Genomic DNA, 20,013 nt, shown 5'->3' on the forward strand with positions numbered 1-20,013 from the left:
AGGATGTTTACCAGCCCCCACCTTCTCACACTTCTTTTCAGAGATCTCCAGACTTCTCCAATTGCCAGTACCTATGCAAGCTCTGCTCTGTTCACATCGAGAACGTCCAAGGAGCTCACAAGCATATTAAGGAGAAACGGCACAAAAAGAATATCCTGGTAAAAAAAAAATATATATATATATATATTTATATATATCGCTCACAGCTTAGCGCACGTTGTTGTGTCTGTGTTTTGCCGACTTGTTTATGTGAGTGCACGGATGTGTGTTACTTGTACTGCACAGATTTCCAGCACGGGGCAAATGGTGAGTAGATGATGAATTGGACTGTATGCATTGAACTACCCTTACTATTCCTTCCCAGTGTTTCCCAACCAGGGTGCCTCCAGCTGTTGCAAAACTACAACTCCCAGCATGCCCGGACAGCCTTCGGCTGTCCGGGCATGCTGGGAGTTGTAGTTTTGCAACAGCTGGAGGCACCCTGGGTTAAAAACACTGCTGTATGCATTTATAGTTCTAGTAGCATTGTGCTGTTTTATTATAAATTCTGTGTGTATTGATGTACTCATTTTTTTTAATTTTTTTTTATTTTTAAGAACCAGTAGTAATGTTCTTAGAACATTACTATATTAGCTATGTGTTTTACCAAGGGATATTATAGGGCATGCTGCTCTCTTATCAACACTAGAGATGAGCGAACTTACAGTAAATTCGATTTGTCACGAACTTCTCGGCTCGGCAGTTGATGACTTCTTATCCTGCATAAATGAGTTCAGCTTTCAGGCGCTCCCGTGGGCTCGAAAAGGTGGATACAGTCCTAGGAGACTCTTTCCATCCGGTTTTCATCCATAGGGTTTTTGACTTTGCACAGTTTTTTTTTTTCTTGGAATATCAATCAAACAAGTGAAACTTTATTCATAATGGAGTGAAAAGTTAAAAACGTATACTTTTTTTTTTCTTAAAAAGCGGATGCAACCGGACATCATTTTTCAAACCGTATACGGATTAAAATTTGTACACACGTTTTGATACAGTTTAGTCAGGTTTTGAGGAATCCGTTTTTTTGTGAACCCAGCCTAAGACACAAATGTCCAAGGAAAGTGCCAAGGGGCTTGAGCGCCCTGCATTACCCTTTGGACGTCAACAGGTGACCTATGCCAGTATGCGCCTCTTGTTGTCAGCTGTTCCTGGTTCAAAAACAGGGGCGACCCAGCTGCTTGGTCTTATTGCTCTCAATAGTCACACAATGGAGCCTGCAAAAATTCCTCAAAGCAGTGTTTCCCAACCAGTGTGCCTCCAGCTGTTGCAAAACTGCAACTCCCAGCATGCCCGGACAGCCTTCGGCTGTCCGGGCATGCTGGAAGTTGTAGTTTTGCAACAGCTGGAGGCGTACTGATTGGGAAACACTGCCTTAGACATTCAATCCATTATTTACATGGTACATCTGTTGTTCAATGAAAGCTATTGTCTTTCAGTATAGTAAACATGGGCGAACCCACCACACAGCAGGCTACCTTTTTTTCGGGTTGGAGAGGGGTCTTTGCTAGAAGCCACCATTTGGCTCGTTCATGGAGTGATAAGATTTGTTTACCTGATCTGTAGATTTAGATGCACTTGTGTTGTTTGCTTCTGAGTGTCAGATGATGTATCCCCTATCCGCAGGATAGGAGATGAGTGTCAGATCACGTGGGGTGGTCTGACTGCTTGGACCCTCAGCCATCTCCTGCCCAGCACTCTGGCTCTCCGCACGAATGAAGTGTGTCGACCACAACGCAAAGCGGCATGCGCCTGGTAGAGCTGGAAATACAGCGTTCATGTATCTCCGGCTCTCATAATAGTGTTCAACAAAAAGGACCGCACTCCCAGGGGTGTCCACGGGTGCAAGCTGGTCGGGCCCAGGTCAAGAGCCCCCACAAACAGCCAGCAAAGCAAAACAGCAGCTCTCCAGTTTAGATGAAAGCGTGTCAGGCATCTGATGAATAAAGCCTGACACGCTTTCATCTAAACCGGAGTGCTGCTGTTTTGCTTTGCCGGCTCTCATAATAGAGATCCATGGAGGGGAGCATGTTGGCCACCGCTTCATGCTGTGGTCAACACAGCATCATTTATGAAAGCCGGGGGGGGGGTCCCAGCGGTCGGTCCCCCATGATCTGACTACTCTTTTAATCCAGATTATCCCAGTGTGTGGTTCTACTGTCCAGGAACCTAATGTTTGTGTACATGGCATGCATTTCTTTTGTTCGGTTGCCCATTTTTGTAATGTTTACACCATGCAGCACCCCTCTATTATAGGTTTTGCATGAGCCCACCATTTCAATTTGTCTTTTGAGCCGTTCACGTCTATTGTCACCACTTATTCATGTAAATTCACTTGTAGGAGAAGCAGGAGGAGAATGAATTGCGCTCTCTTCCCCCTCCTTCAGCAGCGCAGATTGCAGCTTTGGGTGTGACTCTGGTAAATGCAGCAAAGGAACATGGGATATCTCAGGAGGACTTCCTGTCCAGGCAGGAAATTGTTAGCGAGATGGAGAAAATCATCCAGACAAAATTGGCAGGTATGTACTTTGCATAGGCTGCGGCTGTATAAAAATTGCACTTAATTAATCATAATGGACATCTTTTGGGGGTCTGGATGTTCAGACGACTATTCATCACAAAATATGGTGGGAGAAGAGCTCGGTTAATTGCTTCTCTCCTCTTGTCGCTGCACAGGATGACGTATCTAAAAAGTATTTGGAGGTCGTCCTGTTCAGCGACAACTAAGACCAGAAGAGAATCACTTAAAGGGGTACTCCACCCCTAGACATCTTATCCCCTATCCAAGGGATAGGGGATAAGATGTCAGATCGCCAGGGTCCCGCTGCTGGGGACCCCCGGGATCGCCGCTGCAGCACCCCGCCATCATTACTGCACAGAGCGAGTTCGCTCTGTGTGTAATGACGGGCAATACAGGGGCCGTAGCATTGTGACGTCATGGCTCCACCCCTCGTGACACCACGGCCCGCCCCCTTAATGCAAGTCTATGGCAGGGGGCATGACGTCCACCACGCCCCCTCCCATAGCCTTATATTGAGGGGTCGAGCCGTGACGTCACGAGGGGTGGAGCCGTGACGTTACGATGCTCCGGCCCCTGTATCGCCTGTCATTACTCGCTCTGGGCAGTAATGATAGCGCGGTGCCGCAGCGGCGATCTCAGGGGTCCCCAGCAGTGGGACCCCAGCGATCTGACATCTTATCCCCTACCCTTTGGATAGGGAATAAGATGTCTAGGGGCGGAGTACCCCTTTAAACAAGCGCTTCTCTTTCCTCATTCTAGTGATCGCTGGGGGTCTGAACACCCGGCCTCCATTAGAGGAAAACTTTTGATGCATCTCTTTGACTTGTTCCATTTTTAAAGGGATAAGCACACTATAAATATTTTCTGCTCATGCCAGGACTCTATTCCCTAGACTTTTTTTTAATGTTGCAGCTTCAAGAAGGAAGTCAAAATCTGTCACAAACATGCAGCATATCCATGATATGTAAACATACCCATCACATATACAGTATCTCAGATAAGTCAGTCCACCACTCACATTTCTGGGAATATTTTATTCTATCTTTTCATGTGACAACACTGAAGAAATTACCCTCTTCTACAATGTAAAGTAATGAGTGCACAGCCTGTATTACAGTGTTTAATGTTGTGTCCACTCAATATAACTCAACACACAGCCATTAATGGCAACAATATTGAGTACATCCTTTAGCGGAAATGTCCAAATTGGGCCCAAAGTGTCAATATTGTATGTGGCCCCCATTATTTTCCAGCACTGCCTTAAAGGGGTACTCCGGTGGAAAACTTTTTTTTTAAATGAACTGGTGCCAGAAAATTAAACAGATTTGTAAATTACTTCTATTAAAAAATCTTAATCCTTTTAGTACTTTTTAGCAGCTGTATGCTAGAGAGGATTCTTTAATTTTTGAATTTCTTTTTTGTGTTGTCCACAGTGCTCTTTGCTGACACCTCTGTCCGTGTCAGGAACTGTCCAGAGTAGCATAGGTTTGCTATGGGGATTTTCTCTTGCTCTGGACAGTTCCTGATACGGGCATCAGGTGTCAGCAGAGAGCACTGTGGACAACACAAAAAAGAATTTGAAAAAATAAAGATTTTCCTCTGTAGCAAACAGCTGCTAAAAAGTACTGAAAGGATTAAGATTTTTTTTAATAGAAGTAATTTACAAATCTGTTTAACTTTCTGGCACCAGTTCATTTAAAAAAAATAAAATAAAATAAGCTTTCCACTGGAGTACCCCTTTTAGCCTCTTGGACATGGAGTTCACCAGAGCGTCACAGGTTGCCCCTGGAGTCCTCTTCTACTCCTCCATAACAAAATCACGGAGCTAGTGGATGTTATAAACCTTGCGCTCCCCCACCTTCCTTTTGAGGATGCCACACAGATGCTCAATAGGGTTTAGGTCTGGAGACATGCTTGGCCAGTCCATCACCTTTACTCTCAGCTTCTTTAGCAAAGCAGAGGTGGTCTTGGAGGTGTTTGGAGTTATCATGTTGGAATACTGCCCTGCAGTCCAGTCTCCAAAAGGAGAGGATCGTGCTCTGCTTCATTATGTCACAGTACATGTTGGCATTCATGGTTCCCTCAATGATCTGTAGTCCCCAGAGCCAGCAGCGCTCATGCAGCCCCAGACCATGACACTCCCACCACCATGTTTGACTGTAGACAATACACACTTGTCTTTGTTTTCCTCCCCTGGTTGCCACCACACATGCTTGGCATCATCTGTACCAAATAAGTTTATCTTGGTCGCATCGGACCACAGGATATGGTCCCAGTAATCCATGTCCTTAGTCTAATTGTCCTTAGCCCTGTTTGCGGGCTTTCTTGTGCATCATCTTTAGAAGAGGTTTCCTTTTGGGACAACAGAACAATTTGATGCAGTGTGCAGTATATAGTCTGAGCACTTACAGGCTGACCCTGAACTCCTTAAACCTCTGCAACAATTCTGGCAGCATTCATACATCTATTTCCTAAAGGCAACCTCTGGATATGATGCTGAGCCTGTTGAGTGGAACCTGTCCTGTGAAACCGCTGCATGGTCTTGCCCACCGTACTACAGGTCAGTTTCAGGGTCTTGGCAATCATTTTATAGCCTGGGCCATCTTTATGTAGAGCAACAATTCTTCGTTCTCAGTTGCTTTTCATTGGGGGACACCGATACTATTTGGTATATGCTCTTGCCACTAGGAGGCGCTAACACTAGGAAAAATAGTCGGCTCCTCCCTGGCAGAATATACCAGCCCACTAATCAGTTTTATCTAGTGTCAGTAGGAGGCAGGACACAGGTCTGGGAGCTCCCTAGTCCTGCTCTCTTATTATTACAAAGGGGCACGGTGCATAAAGTATGGACCGTTAACCCCCTTCTCACCAACGGCCAGCGCCTGTAGGTGTACCTTGGGTCCGGGTCCCCCACTGCCCCTGCTCGCCTCGCTATGGCAGCCTGGCATGATGCAGCGCAGCCTTTAGCTGACTGAAAACATCAGGAGGTGAGTATAGCCAAGAGCTAGGTAGGTATTTGCCCTTTTTTGTGCGGTGATTCACTTCCTGAACCTCTTACAGGACTATGGCGGTTTTTAAGGGGTTAATAATCTCCCCGAGTCTCTCTTACCTCTGCTACTCTGTGGACTTGGTCCGCAATGGGGCAATTTTAGGGGCTAAGGTCCCGATCTCGGTGAGTCAGGATATATCTATTATATTCTTCTCCTGCCTGTAGACTCAGTCTAGAGCTTGGGAGTTATGGCGGCCACTTCTGTTCAGGACAGCTGCCGGCTTTAGCGGCGGCTCCCTGCACTTTCTGCGGCCGCAGACTCTTTTCCCCCTCCTCTCCACCTCGGTTGTTCTGAAGTCCCCCGGTGCTCTTTTGCCGGCGGCAGCCATAATGGCAGTATGTAGCTCCGCCCCCTTCTTCCCACGCTCAGCGCAGGACTCTGGATTCAGCTGAGAGGGGACTCGCTCCCCGCTCTGTCGCAGCTGCCTTGTTTCAGTTAGTCAGTCAAGCCACCACTTTTACAAATGCCGGAGGCCATGTGTGCTGGGGACCCAGAGCGTAACTCCGTCTTCCGCCCCCGCCTCTACAGCGTAGGAACTGGGGGTCACAGGTCTCTTCCCTCCCCGGCCTGCCGTCATTATGGCATGGCAGAGTCGGCATAGCTCCGCCCTCCTTCTCCACTCCTGCAGTGTGGCATTGAGGGGTCAGTGGTTCCTCCAGCCGACGCTGTCATCGGCACTTTGTCCCTCTCCTTACTATGGGCTTATATAAAATAAATCAGATGTTACACATGCCCCTCCTTGGGGCCGTTTACTGAATCTCAGCTCTTGGTTTTATGCTTACTAATGAGCTCCCTCTGGTGGCAACTTTCTGGCCTGCATCCCTGCAGTCACTCCATATCAGCCCTTCAGACAGGACTAATGCGACCTGCTCTGGTGGGTCATTACTGAGGATTCATATTCCCTTAAATCACCCTGGTGATACACGTTATGTCTGTTCCCCCTTCTGACTGTTGCCATGTCATGCTTGCCTCCTCATGGACGATTCCAGTCCCTCCCTAGGGGTGCCTCACCCCTCCGAGGTGTCACCCTATGCCATGCCTGAGCCTACTTCCCTGCCCCTGTGCCAAAGTCCACCACATGGCCTTTCATCCCCAGGAGGGCATTAGGGAACCTATCTGCAGTGGTTTCCTCCACCGCCGGTCACCCGTCTTATGTAGCTGCGCCTACGGTGCTTTTTTCCACATACCCCACAACTAGGTTCCCGGAGGAATGACCCTGCGTGTGCAATGGTCCCTATACCAGTAAGCCAGACTGTTGTCTGCATGGTTTTCTTCTCCACTCACTTCTGCTGCATCTGCAGCTGGAGTTCCAGATCCCCACCTCTAGTGTGTGGGTTCCACGGAAGTGACCCTGCAGGGACATGGTTTGGACTTGATACATTGAGGGGTCACAATGGTCAGCATGGTTTCCTCTACCGCCTGTTATTCATCTCAGTGCTGCCGTATCCGTGGCTGGAATTCTGGTACCCCACTGCTAGTGCGAGGAGTCCGAAGGAAAGACCTGGTGTATACTATGGACCCTATGCCAGTAAGCCAGACAGTGGTCTGCGTGGTTCCTCCTCTGCCTGTCACTCATCACACGGTGATCTATCTGCAGCTGGAGTTCCGGTACTTCACTGCTAGTGTGTGATGTCCAAAGAAGTGACCCAGAGTGGACCCTATACCAGTAAGCCAGACAGTGGTCTGCGTGGTTCCTCTGTCGCCTGTCACTCATCACATGGTGATGTATCTGCGGCTGGAGATCCGGTACCTCACTACTAGTGTGAGATGTCCGAAGAAGTGACCCGGCATGTCCTATGGACCCTATACAGGTCAAGGGGGACATAATCCACGGCTCCTCCACCTCCCCCAATCTCCAGGATGGTGCGGATACTATCCATGGTTCCTAGGCCTCCCCGTCCTCCCACATGCAACAAAGGGGCACAGTGCTCTCTTATCGGTGCTGTTGTCCCCTTATCGCCACTGGCCAGCGCCTGGAGGTGTCCTCGTTATGCCAGACTGTGGTCTGCACGGTTTCTGCTATGCAGGGCTGGAGTTTCCCGTACCTCCTTGCTGGTGTGGGACAAGGTCCATGCAGGTACTAGGGACTCATGCCTGTCAGCCAGACATTCGTCTGCATAGTCTCCTACACAACCAGGTCGCCCATCAGATTGGCCGGATCCTTTCTGTGGGGGTTTTCGGAGAGTGACCCTGCACATTCAAGGATCCTAAGCCAGTCATCCAGATGGTGGTCTGTATGGTTTCCTACTCCCGTAGGGTTGCCTACCATACATCCTGCACCGTAGCGAACGTTCAGTAACCCACTGCAAAGGTGAGGTTCCGAATGAGTGAGCCCAGGTCATTCAATGGGCACTAAACCATGCACCACATTACGGTTCGCAGGGTTCCCTACTCTACCAGGTCCCTCTCCACATGCCTGCCGCTCTCACGGCTGACGGCTGGTAACCCAATTTCAGTGTGTGGTTCTGAATGCTGTATCCCGGTGTGTTCCATGGTCCCTATGCCCATTAGCCATACTGTCTGCATGGGTTTCTAATTCACCAGGTCACCTCCCTCCTTCCTGCCGCTTCCGCACCTCAAGTCCGGTGATTCACTTTCATTGTGAAGTTCCGAAAACATGAGAAAACTTATCACCCATGCTATCATCCACACAGATATATCAGCAAACAGTGGATTTTAGAATCCGCAGTACACTCATTCTGATGCAAATTTGCTAGAGATTTTTATTTAATGGATTTAACTGCCCCTGTGTAAGGCTGCATTCACACCTCGTTTTCAGCCTACGGTTGCCGGATCCGGGTGGGGGAGGGGAAAATCGTGCGCTCCCGTACACCAGCCAGACCGGCGCTGAAATCCATTTACTTTAACGAGCCGACCGGATTCAAACAGTGACTCCGGTCGGCTCATTTTTGACCCGTATCCGGTTTCCTGACCAGTAGTATTCTACGGTTTTAGGTCTGGTCACAAAACCGGATACAGGTAAAAAATAAGCCGAACGGAGTCACCGTTTGACTCTGGTTGGCTCATTAAAGTAAATGGATTTCAGCACCGATCCGGCTTGGGTACGTGAGCGCCGGGTTTTCCCTTCCTCCAGCCGGATTCGGCAACCGTAGGCTGAAAACGAGGTGTGAATGCAGCCTTACAAGGGTGAAATATTTCATAAATCCTTGTCAAAAATTGTATCTAACCCATGTGGACTTTGTTGCAGATTTGGCCTGGACATGTTGCCAGGAAGCCACGCTACCTTTATTTGCCTCAATTCTGGTTATAACAGTAAATTCTATTACTATTGTACATACAAACCTCTTTTAGTTACCGGACAATTTGCATTGATAATATACACTTACATTTTCCAGTTGTCTCCTTTTATTCAGGGTTATCTTTTCGCCTTTGCCTTTTTGTCATTTAGATATATGGTTTGTTTTAGTTTGAATCTTGAGCCATTTCTATAGATTTGATTGTAATGGAAATCCAAGCTGTGAAAGTAGTCCCTGGTCAAAAGAACTGGCTGATGAACGGAAACCCGCCCAGCCTGACCTGACTCCAGTACTTAACATGCCTGCGGGTGTACAGTTTACTTACAGCACAATAGACGGGTTGTACAACTCGCTATTCTCACTGCCAAATTACTTCTCAGGAGGGATTAGTACTCCTGGGCCAATTGCTTGGTATTATGAACGGACGCCAGTAAGTGTAGTTAACCTGGTATCATGTATCCACACAGGCAGCCATATTGGTGGCCTAAATAATGTGTTTCATCAGGCTGTCTCTGCGTTTTGCTTTACTAGATTATGTGACATGTTTGCAGTAAGTTGGGTATAAATAAAGAGGTGATCTGTTTCTTTAAAATTGACAGGATAGGCCAGTAGTAAGACTGGAGGGGTCGGCTTTTGGCACCCCCGGCGGGTAGCTGTTTAAAGTGTACACACAGATACATAGATTTTATATTGGCTGTGCTCAGTGTTGTTGCAACTCAGTCCCAACAGGATGAGATGCAGTGATCTGCAATACCGAGCACAGGACCCCAGACCAAGGGGGCACAGCCCTCACTAAAGCACCGTGGCCTCTTCAAACAGCTGATCGTCTGGAGTGTCACGGGTCAGATTCTCTACAGATCTATTACATCCTGAGGATAGGCCTTTAGTTTTAAAGACCCAGATTACCCCTTAGGTTTTTTATCAACTGCATGTTAAAAACCACTTGCTTTATCCCCTTTGTCTCTTGTTTTAGAGTGTTCTCTGAGAATGTACGGATCGTCCCTGACTAGATTTGCATTTAAAACAAGTGACATTAACATAGATGTAAAGTTTCCACCTAAGGTAAGTTTTATGGTAAAGTTAATTAAATGTTAGTTCATATACTTTGTAAGTAATTGGATTTAAAATTAGGGATCGACCGATATCGATTTTTTTTAGGGCCCATCCCGATAATCTGTGACCTTTCAGGCCGATAGCCGATAACTTATACCGATATTCCGGTATAAGTTATCGGCTATTTCCCCCCACCCGGCCCCGCAGATCAATGATTTAAAGCTGGCGCTTTAAATCAATGAACTGCAGCGGCTTTTGCAGGGCCAGAGACCGCCGCCGCCACCCGCTTCTCTCCCCCTGCCTGTTCTGGGGGTCCTCCCTAGTCCAACCACCACCGCCGATGCCCCCATTGCCTCCCCCATCCCCGGTTTTATAATTACCTGTTCCCAGGGTCCGTGCTACTTCTGGCTTCGGCGGGGTCCTGAGCTGTCACTGTGCGCACTGACGGTGACGTCGCGTTGAGGACGTCACTCGTCATTGTGCTGCGCAGCATGCAGGACCCCGCAGGAGCCAGAAGTAGCGCTGACCCCGGGTACAGGTAACTATAAAACCGGGGATGGGGGAGGCGGTGAGGAGGCGGGGCATTATCGGCATATCGGCAAGGTAATTGCTGATACCGATAATGTCCAAAATCGTGAATATGGCCCGATAATATCGGCCAAACCGATATAATCGGTCGATCCCTATTTAAAATGTGTTCGGTGTTATCTCATGAAGGCCATCCCTGTCCATATATACCCTGTTAGGCCATATGGACATCATGGACCACGGAAACCTGCTAACATGTAGCTTCATCAGGGGGAAATGTCCTGCTGGCTGAGGCGTCCTCTGGCCAAATTGGCTTCTGGGGGTGTTGGGGGCCAGACTTGTGGCTTGTACCTGATTACCAGAGCTGCTCCCATATAAAAAGCATTGTCTATTTTTGACGGGGTTGTTCAAGAATTGGTTTGTTATAAGATTTCCTGCAATTACTTTAACTTACAGCAGTATAGGGAAATTATTGGAATTTCTTAAAGGGGATTTGTGTTTATATATTCTGCTTTCCTGGGTTGCATATTGTATTTCCAGACACAAAGGGTAAAAGGGAACCTGCCATCTCTTTCATGCTGTCTGATCCACAAGACATTGGTACACTCCCTGAGGGTCTACCGCACTGTTTCCCAACCAGGGTGCCCCCAGATGTTGCAAAACTACAACTCCCAGCATGCCCGGACAGCCAAAGGCTGTCCGGGCATGCTAGGAGCTGTAGTTTTGCAACACCAGGAGGCACCCTGGTTGGAAAACGCTGGTCTGCAGTAGACCAGCGTTTCCCAACCAGGGTGCCTCCAGGTGTTGCAAAACTACAACTCCCTTTGGCTGTCCGGGTATGCTGGGAGTCCGGCACCCTGGTTGGGAAACAGTGCAGTAGACCCTCAGGGATTGCACCAATGTCTTGGGTCAGACAGCATGAAAGTTGAGTTCAATTGAAAAATCTGTATACAAGCAGCCTTTTTGGAGCTTTTGTCACAAAAATGACTGAAACATATATTTAAAAAAAATTTATAATTTTGAATAAAAAAAAAAAGTATAAATAAAAACAAAAAAACTAGATGGTTCAAGAGTGAGCATTCTGTTAATGGCTATTGACTACCATAACAGTATGTGACTTTGTTCATGATAAAAAATTAAATGAACCCTAAGGAAGCACTCCATATTAATCTCTTTTTTCCTGTTTAGTGTAGAATAGGCCATTATTAAAGAATAATTTAGAGGACCTTGTGAATGCCTTGTGTATTCTTATTTTACTTGATGTGCCATTTATAGGTTTTCTGCCATCATCATTCCTTCTTCCACTCTAAAATGGGTCTCCCAATACAGTTTGCAGTTTTCACGATGCCTTTATGTCTCCCAGCTCTCCCTGCAGAGTCTCAGTGCACTCCTTTGAGATGAAGCCTCAGTCTGTCTCCTTGTTGTATGTTACACCCTGTCAGCTCTTACAAACAGGAGGAAAAAGATCAGTGTCAGGCTGCATCTCATTGTATTATTCTGCAATTTTTGCAAGCAGGAGATGGTAGAGAGTAACAGTGCCCTAAAACCTCTTGACAAAGCCGCATCTTGCGGCGAAACATGTCGAGGGGGGCATAGGACTGGTTTTAATATACAGTGCAGACTCCCCCAATTAACTGTATGCACACTGCAGGTACACACAGATAGACAATAGGTGATGCCTGATTGGCACTAAAATGAGCACTGCAAATATGGGAGGAGAGATACACTGGAACTTTTAACCATTTTTTTTGGTGTTACGAGTCAATAAAGAATACACCTTTTATTAAATATATGGAAAGTATAGGGAATTAGTGGATCACCTTGGTGATCTTTTGGTTAATTGGTTTAAAACAACCCTCCATATATTGGTCTGAAATTGGATCATAGAGAGAAACAGTGTAGATATAAGGGAGTTTTTTTTAATTCTGCAGCTAGTCATTGTTTAGATTCACCTTCTATATCACTGCACTCCTGCTCCTTTTAGTTTATGGCACAAATTATATCTTTAGCATTGCCCTATGCATGGAGGGACATACAGATGAACAAGAAGGGTGCAACTTGGTTCAGAGGTGTGGGTATTTAATAGGTGATAATGTATTACTGTAGTCAGCCACACAGAAGAGACTGGTCTCCTCTCTATACATTATGGCATGTATTTTACTGGAGTGGTCACATATCCACCTGCAATAATAAAAGGACTTAATTTGTGTGGATGCAACTGAGCTCGGCTGAAACAAATAACACTGCCGGAATGCAACTGGTGAGCTAGCTTTAAATGTGCCCAAAAGAGATCACACTCTAGGGATATGGTAGTTGAGCCATTTCCAACAGAATACTTCTACTGTTGATACATATGATTCTGTGTTTTCTCAATTTATTACTGCTTCCCTCTGTATTTTCTAACTCCCTCTTCCCCTTTTCTATTCCCCCCCCCCCAATCATATTTGTTTCAGATGAGCCAGCCAGATGTTTTAATCCAAGTTCTTGATATTCTGAAAAACTGTGGTAATTAATTTTTAATTCCCTTGTTCCATACTGTCAGAACTAATTTATGATCTCTGTAGTTAGAAATTATGTGCAAATCATATTTTAGGCCACTAATATACACTGCTCAAAAAAATAAAGGGAACACATTCACTAAGATAACACACATCCTAGATCTGAATGAATGAACTAATCATATGAAATACTTTCATTTTTACATAGATGAATGTGCTGACAACGAAATCACACAAAAATTATCAATGGAAATCAAATTTATCAACCCATGGAGGTCTGGATATGGAGTCACACTCAAAATCACAGTGGAAAACCACACTACAGCCTGATCCAACTTTGATGTAATGTCCTTAAACCAGTCACAATAAGGCTCAGTAGTGTGTGTGGCCTCCACGTGCCCGTATGACCTCCCTACAATGCCTGGGCATTCTTCTGATGAGTTGGCGGATGGTTTCCTGAGGGATTTCCTTCCACACCTGGACTGAAGCATCCGCCAACTCCTGGACAGTCTGTGGTGCGATGTGCTCAATCGGATTCAGGTCTGGGGAATGGGCGGGTCAGTCCATAGCATCAATGCCTTCCTCTTGCAGGAACTGCTGACACACTCCAGCCACATGAGGTCTAGCATTAGGAGGAACCCAGGGCCCAACCACACCAGTATATGGTCTCACAAGGGGTCTGAGGATCTCATCTCTGTACCTAATGGTAGTCAGGCTACCTCTGACAAGCACATGGAGGGCTGTGCGGCCCCCCCCAAAGAAATGCCACCCCACACCATTACTGACCCACCGCCAAACCAGTCATACTGGAGTATGTTGCAGGCAGCAGAACGTTCTCCATGGTGTCTCCAGACTCTGTCAGGTCTGTCACGTGCTCAGTGTGAACCTGCTTTAATCTGTGAAGAGCACAGGGCGCCAGTGGCAGATTTGCCAATCTTGGTGTTTTCTGGCAAATGCCAAACGTCCTACACGGTGTTGGGCTGTAAGCACAACCCCCACCTGTGGATGTCGGGCCCTCACACCACCCTGATGGAGTCTGTTTCTGACCATTTGAGTGGACACATGCACATTTGTGGCCTGCTGGAGGTCATTTTGCAGGGCTCTGGCAGTGCTCCTCCTGCTCCTCCTTGCACAAAGGCAGAGGTAGCGGTCCTGCTGCTGGGTTTTTGCCCTCCTACGGCCTCCTCCACGTCTCCTGATATACTGGCCTGTCTCCTGGTAGCGCCTCCATGCTCTGAACACTACGCTGGCAGACACGGCAAACCTTCTTGCCACAGCTCGCATTGATGTGCCATCCTGGATGAGCTGCACTACCTGAGCCACTTGTGTGGGTTGTAGACTCCGTCTCATGCTACCACTAGAGTGAAAGCACCGCCAGCTTTCAAAAGTGACCAAAACATCAACCAGGAAGCATAGGAACTGAGAAGTGGTCTGTGGTCACCACCTGCAGAACCACTCCTTTATTGGGGTGTCTTGCTAATTGCCTATAATTTCCACTTGTTGTCTGTTCCATTTGCACAACAGCATGTGAAATTGGTTGTCAATCAGTGTTCTTCCTGAGTGGACAGTGTGATTTCACAGAAGTGACATTGACTTTGAGTTACATTGTGTTGTTTAAGTGTTCCCTTTATTTTTTTGAGCAGTGTATTTGTGTTAAATGAAGTTATGCTTTAGTGTTGATATTCTACTCAGTTTATTAAAATGTTACTGTCATTAAAATAACTTTTGATTGTTGCTCAGACCTGAGAGCCGCTGTGATAGTGATAAACAGTCATGGCCGTAAATGTTGGCACCCCTGAAATCTTTCTTGAAAAGGAAGTATTTCTCACAGAAAATGATTGCAGTAACATGTTTTGATATACACATGTTTATTCCCTTTGTGTGTATTGGAACTAAACCAAAAAGAGAGGAGAAAAAGCAAATTGGACATAATGTCACCAAACTCCAAAAATGGGCTGGACAAAATTGGCACCCTGTCAAAATTGTGGGAAAATAAGATTGTTTCAAGCATGTGATGCTCCTTTAAACTCACCTCGGGCTGCTAACAGGTGAAGGCAATATACAAATCCCACCTAAAAGCATATAAAAAGGAGAGAAGTTCACTTAGTCTTTGCATTGTTTGTCTGTGTGTGCCATACTAAGCATGGACAACAGAAAGAGGAGAAGAGAACTGTCTAAGGACTTGAGAACCAAAATTGTGCAAAAATATCAACAATCTCAAGGTTACAAGTCCATCTCCAGAGATCTAGATTTGCCTTTGTCCACAGTGTGCAACATAATCAAGAAGTTTGCAACCCATGGCACTGTAGCCAATCTCCCTGGGCATGGACAGTAGAGAAAAATGTATGAAAGGTGTGAACGCAGGATAGTCAGGATGGTGGATAAGCAGCCCCAAACAAGTTCCAAAGATATTCAAGCTGTCCTGCAGGCTCAGGGAGCATCAGTGTCAGTGCGAAGTATCTGTGAAATGCTATGGCAGGAGACCCAGGAGGACCCCACTGCTGACACAGAGACATAAAAAAGTAAGACAAAAATTTGCCTGTTTACCGAAAACGGAATGAGGCCTATAAAGAAAAGAGCACAGTACCTACGGGGAAATATGGTGGCGGTTCAATGATGTATTGCTGCCTCTTGCACTGGGTGCCTTGAATGTGTACAAGGCATCATGAAATCTGAGGATTACCAATGGATTTTGGGTCGCACTGTACAGTCCAGTGTCAGAAAGCTGGGTTTGCGTCCAAGATCTTGGGTCTTCCAGCAGGACAATGATCCCAAACATACGTCAAAAAGCCCCCAGAAATGAATGGCAACAAAGCGCTGGAGAGTTCTGAAGTGGCAGCAATGAGTCCAGATCAAAATCCCATTGAACTCCTGTGGAGAGATCTTAAAATCGCTGTTGGGAAAAGGCGCCTTCCAATAAGAGACCTGGAGCAGTTGGCAAAGGAAGAGTGGTCCAACATTCCTACTGAGAGGGGTAAGAAGCTTATTGATGGTTATAGGAAGCGACTGATTTCAGTTATTTTTTTCCAAAGGGTGTGCAACCAAATATTAAGTTAATGGTGCAAATAATTTTGTCCAGTCCATTTTTGGAGTTTGGTGACATTATGTCCAATTTGCTTTTTTTTCCTCCCTTTTTTTGGTTTAGTTCCAATACACAAAGGGAATAAACATGTGTAAAGCAAAACATGTGCTACTGCAATCCTTTTCTGTGAGAAATAATTCATTTTCTAGAAAAATTTCAAGGGTGCCAACATTTATGGCCATGGCTGTATATACCGGGAAGCGGGCAGCGTTCCACTCCACTCCGTGGCCTGCTGACAGATCAGAGTTTATGCAGCGAAAAGGTGGGATCTGCTGGCCAGCTGGGGAATAGATTGCGATGCCGCCCAGCTTAAAACTCACAATCACAGTGGGTCTCAGGAGTAAGACTTGGTGCAATCGACTGCCTTTAACATGTGTGAACAACATGTTATAGTAAAGCTGGACATACCCCCCTTATGTCTTCTCTTTATGAAATCCAGCTCACTATGTGGACGTTGAATCTGATTTCCATGCAAAGGTTCCTGTTGTGTTTTGCAAAGACAAGAAGAGGTACGTTTCTGCCCCGACAAACTTCCTAATCATGCTGATTACATTTCTCTTTGTTTTTGCACCAAGAGATCTAGTTCTCTTATACAGAGCTCCAGATCCCCTGCATAGACATAAATCATACAATTCTGGCTTCCTGCGTTCACCTCGTTTGTGTTTGCATTAAAAGGGAATTCACTTTAAAGTGTACCTGTAAAGTATTTGTATAATGCAGCACTGTGCACAGAAGTAATTTTATTAAAATATGTTCAATTTGAATTGGTGCGGGAATACCTTCATAGAGCGCCCATTCCCCCCCATAAAGGAATTTAGAAAAATTACTTTTGTGCGCAGTGATACACACTCGTCATTCTTATACAACTTTACAGGTGCCCTTTAAAAGAACACATGGTGGGATAAAAAAGAATAAAAACATGTACTCTACCTCTACCGCCATCTCCCCACCACGGCACTTCCTGCTCTCTTCTTGACACGTAGGAAATGTCCACTTAGCTGAGGTGAGTTATCACTATTACCACTGAATGAGCAGGCATTTGCTCTGTGGCAGTAGGACTGACACCAACAGGGAAACTATGGCAAGTGAGTACTTTTCATGTATATAATGAATGCTCCACTCAACCCCTTTAAGCTCTAATGGTAGCTGCCAGCAGATAAAATGTTATTATTTATTCCCACAATGAAGATCAGAGTTGACACTGATTCCATCCGACAGTAGCTTCTATTTTGGAGGTCGAGCATTCTCAGATAAGTTCCATTTATTTACAGAGGGCATTGGAGGGTGCTATACCGATGCCTATGTCATAGATCCATCCTGTAAGTAGGGGGTGGGGGCATGCACAGTTGGAGTCCTCAGCTCTTCTTCTTGGTGGATGCATTGTACAGTATTTATCACTGCGACTCAGGCAATCTAATACTGAACCCGCCCTCACTCACCATGTATTCACTTCCTCTCTGAGTCTGCTGTGCTGGGTCTCTTCATCCAATCACTACAGGCTGCTCTGTAACCCCCTCCTCTCTGTTTTCATGCGGCACTCTGATAGGACAGGAGTGAGCACAGAGGAGTGCTACTCCTGCCCTCACTTCCAGGACTTTGTTCCAGCCTGTGCTTAAGCTGGGACAAAGATGATGCTGCAGCCGGACAGGATTGTGTTCTGGATGATATAGGGACCCCTAGTGGTTGTTTTTATAAGCCATGATTTTTATTTAAAAAAAAAAGGTAACAACATTGTTTTTATGACATATATTAGAAAGGTTAATGTTTTACCAAGATGTACGAAATATAAAAGGTTTTTGTTTCTGACCGTGCCCATTTAACCTATGTCTGTTCAGGGGACTTTGAGCTGGTTTTAGAAAAAAAAAATTTTTTTTAATTTTTTTTTTTGGCACAGATTTAGTTTGCTTTAGTAATGATGATTGTTTTACCCCTAGTGGATTAACATGCAAAGTTAGTGCCGGAAATGACACAGCGTGCCTTACTACCGAATTATTGGCAGCAGTTGGCAGACTGGAGCCTGTGCTCATCCCCTTGGTGTTGGCTTTTCGCTACTGGTCGAGGGTGAGTAATAGTTTTAGGAAGTTGAACCTTTTTTTTTGGATTCCTGTAAATACTATAAGTTTACACACTCAGGTTGAGTAGTTATAGGCGGAATATTCCTTGTCTCTTTCAGCTATGCCACATCGACTGCCAAGCAGAAGGTGGGATCCCGTCGTACTCTTTTGCCTTAATGGTGGTATTTTTTCTACAGAAAAGACAGCCACCAATCCTTCCAGCATACTTAGGATCCTGGGTAAGCATTTTATGCATGTGGTTCCATTCTTTTTAATACGCTATGTGCCGTCATTTTATCAACATCTCTGCCATGCATCTTAAACAATAGGTAGATGGCTTTGAAACAAAGAGGATGGATGACTATCATCTAAAGGGTGTATCTGAAGAGAAGTATGTTGAATGGGAGTACAGACTACCCAGCAATGACGGCAAGAATTTGGGAATGGAAGGAAGAGGAAGAGCTGAGAACCACAGGAGGAATGCAGGATCTGAAGCTGAGAACAGGAGGAATAAAGAGAAGCATGGAAAGGCAAGTAATAAAGTCTAGTGTGCACAAGGGATTGGTTTAAAGGGACTGTTTTTAACAATTCAGGGGTGAGAGCCTCTACAGAAAAAAACCCTGCACATTCTGATATTTAAATGGAATCTGACACCAGTGTCACTCACACTAAACTGCAGGTTCAGGCTAATAAAGCGGATAAAACAGATTCCAGCTATGTTTTTGCTTTTTTGACGCAAATATGTAAATTACCTGCTTTGGTGCACCCGTTGCATTCCCTAACCCTTGGTGTATGTTATGCCTGTCCAGCTTGGCCCTGTATAACACCCTCTTCATTGCTCTGCCTTCAAGCATATAGTCAATATGTGCTGTGAGATCTCCAGCACAGCCAGCCTTTACCACCACTCTGCATGCACCGCTTCCATGCTGCTTCCCTAAGGCAATGAGCAGAGCAGCTTCACATTGCTCCACTTTAAAGTTCAAAATCTTTAAATTAAAGTGGCATTTTTCCCATTTGATCAGCACAAAAACTTATTAAAAATATTAACCCATAAGATAGATGAACCCTAAAATGATGGCATTAAAAAGTACAACCACAAAAATCAAGCCCTCATATGGCTTTGTCAATGGAAAAATAAAAAAGTTACAACACTTTGAAAAACGAAAAAACAATTGCACGGCGGCAAAGGGGTTTCGAGCTGGTGGACGGGAACCATGAATACTAGCTGTCAACAAGAGAGAGATTAGAAGATATATCTAATATATAATGAACCAGGCAAGGTTGCTAAATGGAGCCAATTGCAAACCTGTTTATGCTGCCATGTTCTACACATAGAGACATGACTAAGGAGATGGAAATACCTTTTGAAATGTTAAGTCAGAAAATAAAGCAAAAAGCAGGGGAAATCCATGCCTGCTTAAAGGGGTACTCCGCCCCTGGCATCTTATCCCCTATCCAAAGGATAGGGGATAAGATGTTAGATCGCCGCGGTCCCGCTGCTGGGGACCCCGGGGATCGCCGCTGCGGCAACCCGCAATCATTACTGCACAGAGCGAGTTCGCTCTGTGCGTAATGACGGGCGATACAGGGGCCGGAGCAGCGTGACGTCATGGCCCGTCCCCTTGATGCAAGTCTATGGCAGGGGGCTTGACGACCGCCAGGCCCCCTCCCATAGACTTGTATTGACGGGGGCGGGCCGTGACGTCACGAGGGGCGGAGCCGTGACGTAACGATGCTCCGGCCCCTGTATTGCCCGTTATTACGTGCAGAGCGATCTCTCTCTGCGCAGTAATGATAGCGCAGTGCTGCAGCAGCGATCCCCGGGGTCCCCAGCGGCGGGACCCCAGCGATCTGACATCTTATCCCCTATCCTTTGGATAGGGGATAAGATGTCTAGGGGCGGAGTACCCCTTTAAAGCAGAGTATATTAGAAG

General features: G+C 46.0%; 1 protein-coding gene across 2 annotated transcripts in view; it reads left to right on the plus strand.

Moving 5' to 3' along the window:
* Positions 1-20,013, plus strand: part of TUT4 (terminal uridylyl transferase 4) — a 107,581-nt gene that overhangs the window by 32,786 nt on the left and 54,782 nt on the right. For both annotated transcript variants that reach the window (XM_056532229.1, XM_056532230.1), the window contains exons 4-11: positions 42-158; positions 2,378-2,555; positions 9,838-9,926; positions 12,899-12,950; positions 16,465-16,534; positions 17,960-18,086; positions 18,199-18,318; positions 18,409-18,609. In XM_056532229.1, the coding sequence (XP_056388204.1) occupies positions 42-158; positions 2,378-2,555; positions 9,838-9,926; positions 12,899-12,950; positions 16,465-16,534; positions 17,960-18,086; positions 18,199-18,318; positions 18,409-18,609 (954 nt within the window). The remainder of the gene's footprint in view (positions 1-41; positions 159-2,377; positions 2,556-9,837; positions 9,927-12,898; positions 12,951-16,464; positions 16,535-17,959; positions 18,087-18,198; positions 18,319-18,408; positions 18,610-20,013) is intronic.

This window comes from Hyla sarda, chromosome 7 (assembly GCF_029499605.1).
Source record: "Hyla sarda isolate aHylSar1 chromosome 7, aHylSar1.hap1, whole genome shotgun sequence".
Classification (NCBI taxonomy): Eukaryota; Metazoa; Chordata; class Amphibia; order Anura; family Hylidae; genus Hyla; species Hyla sarda.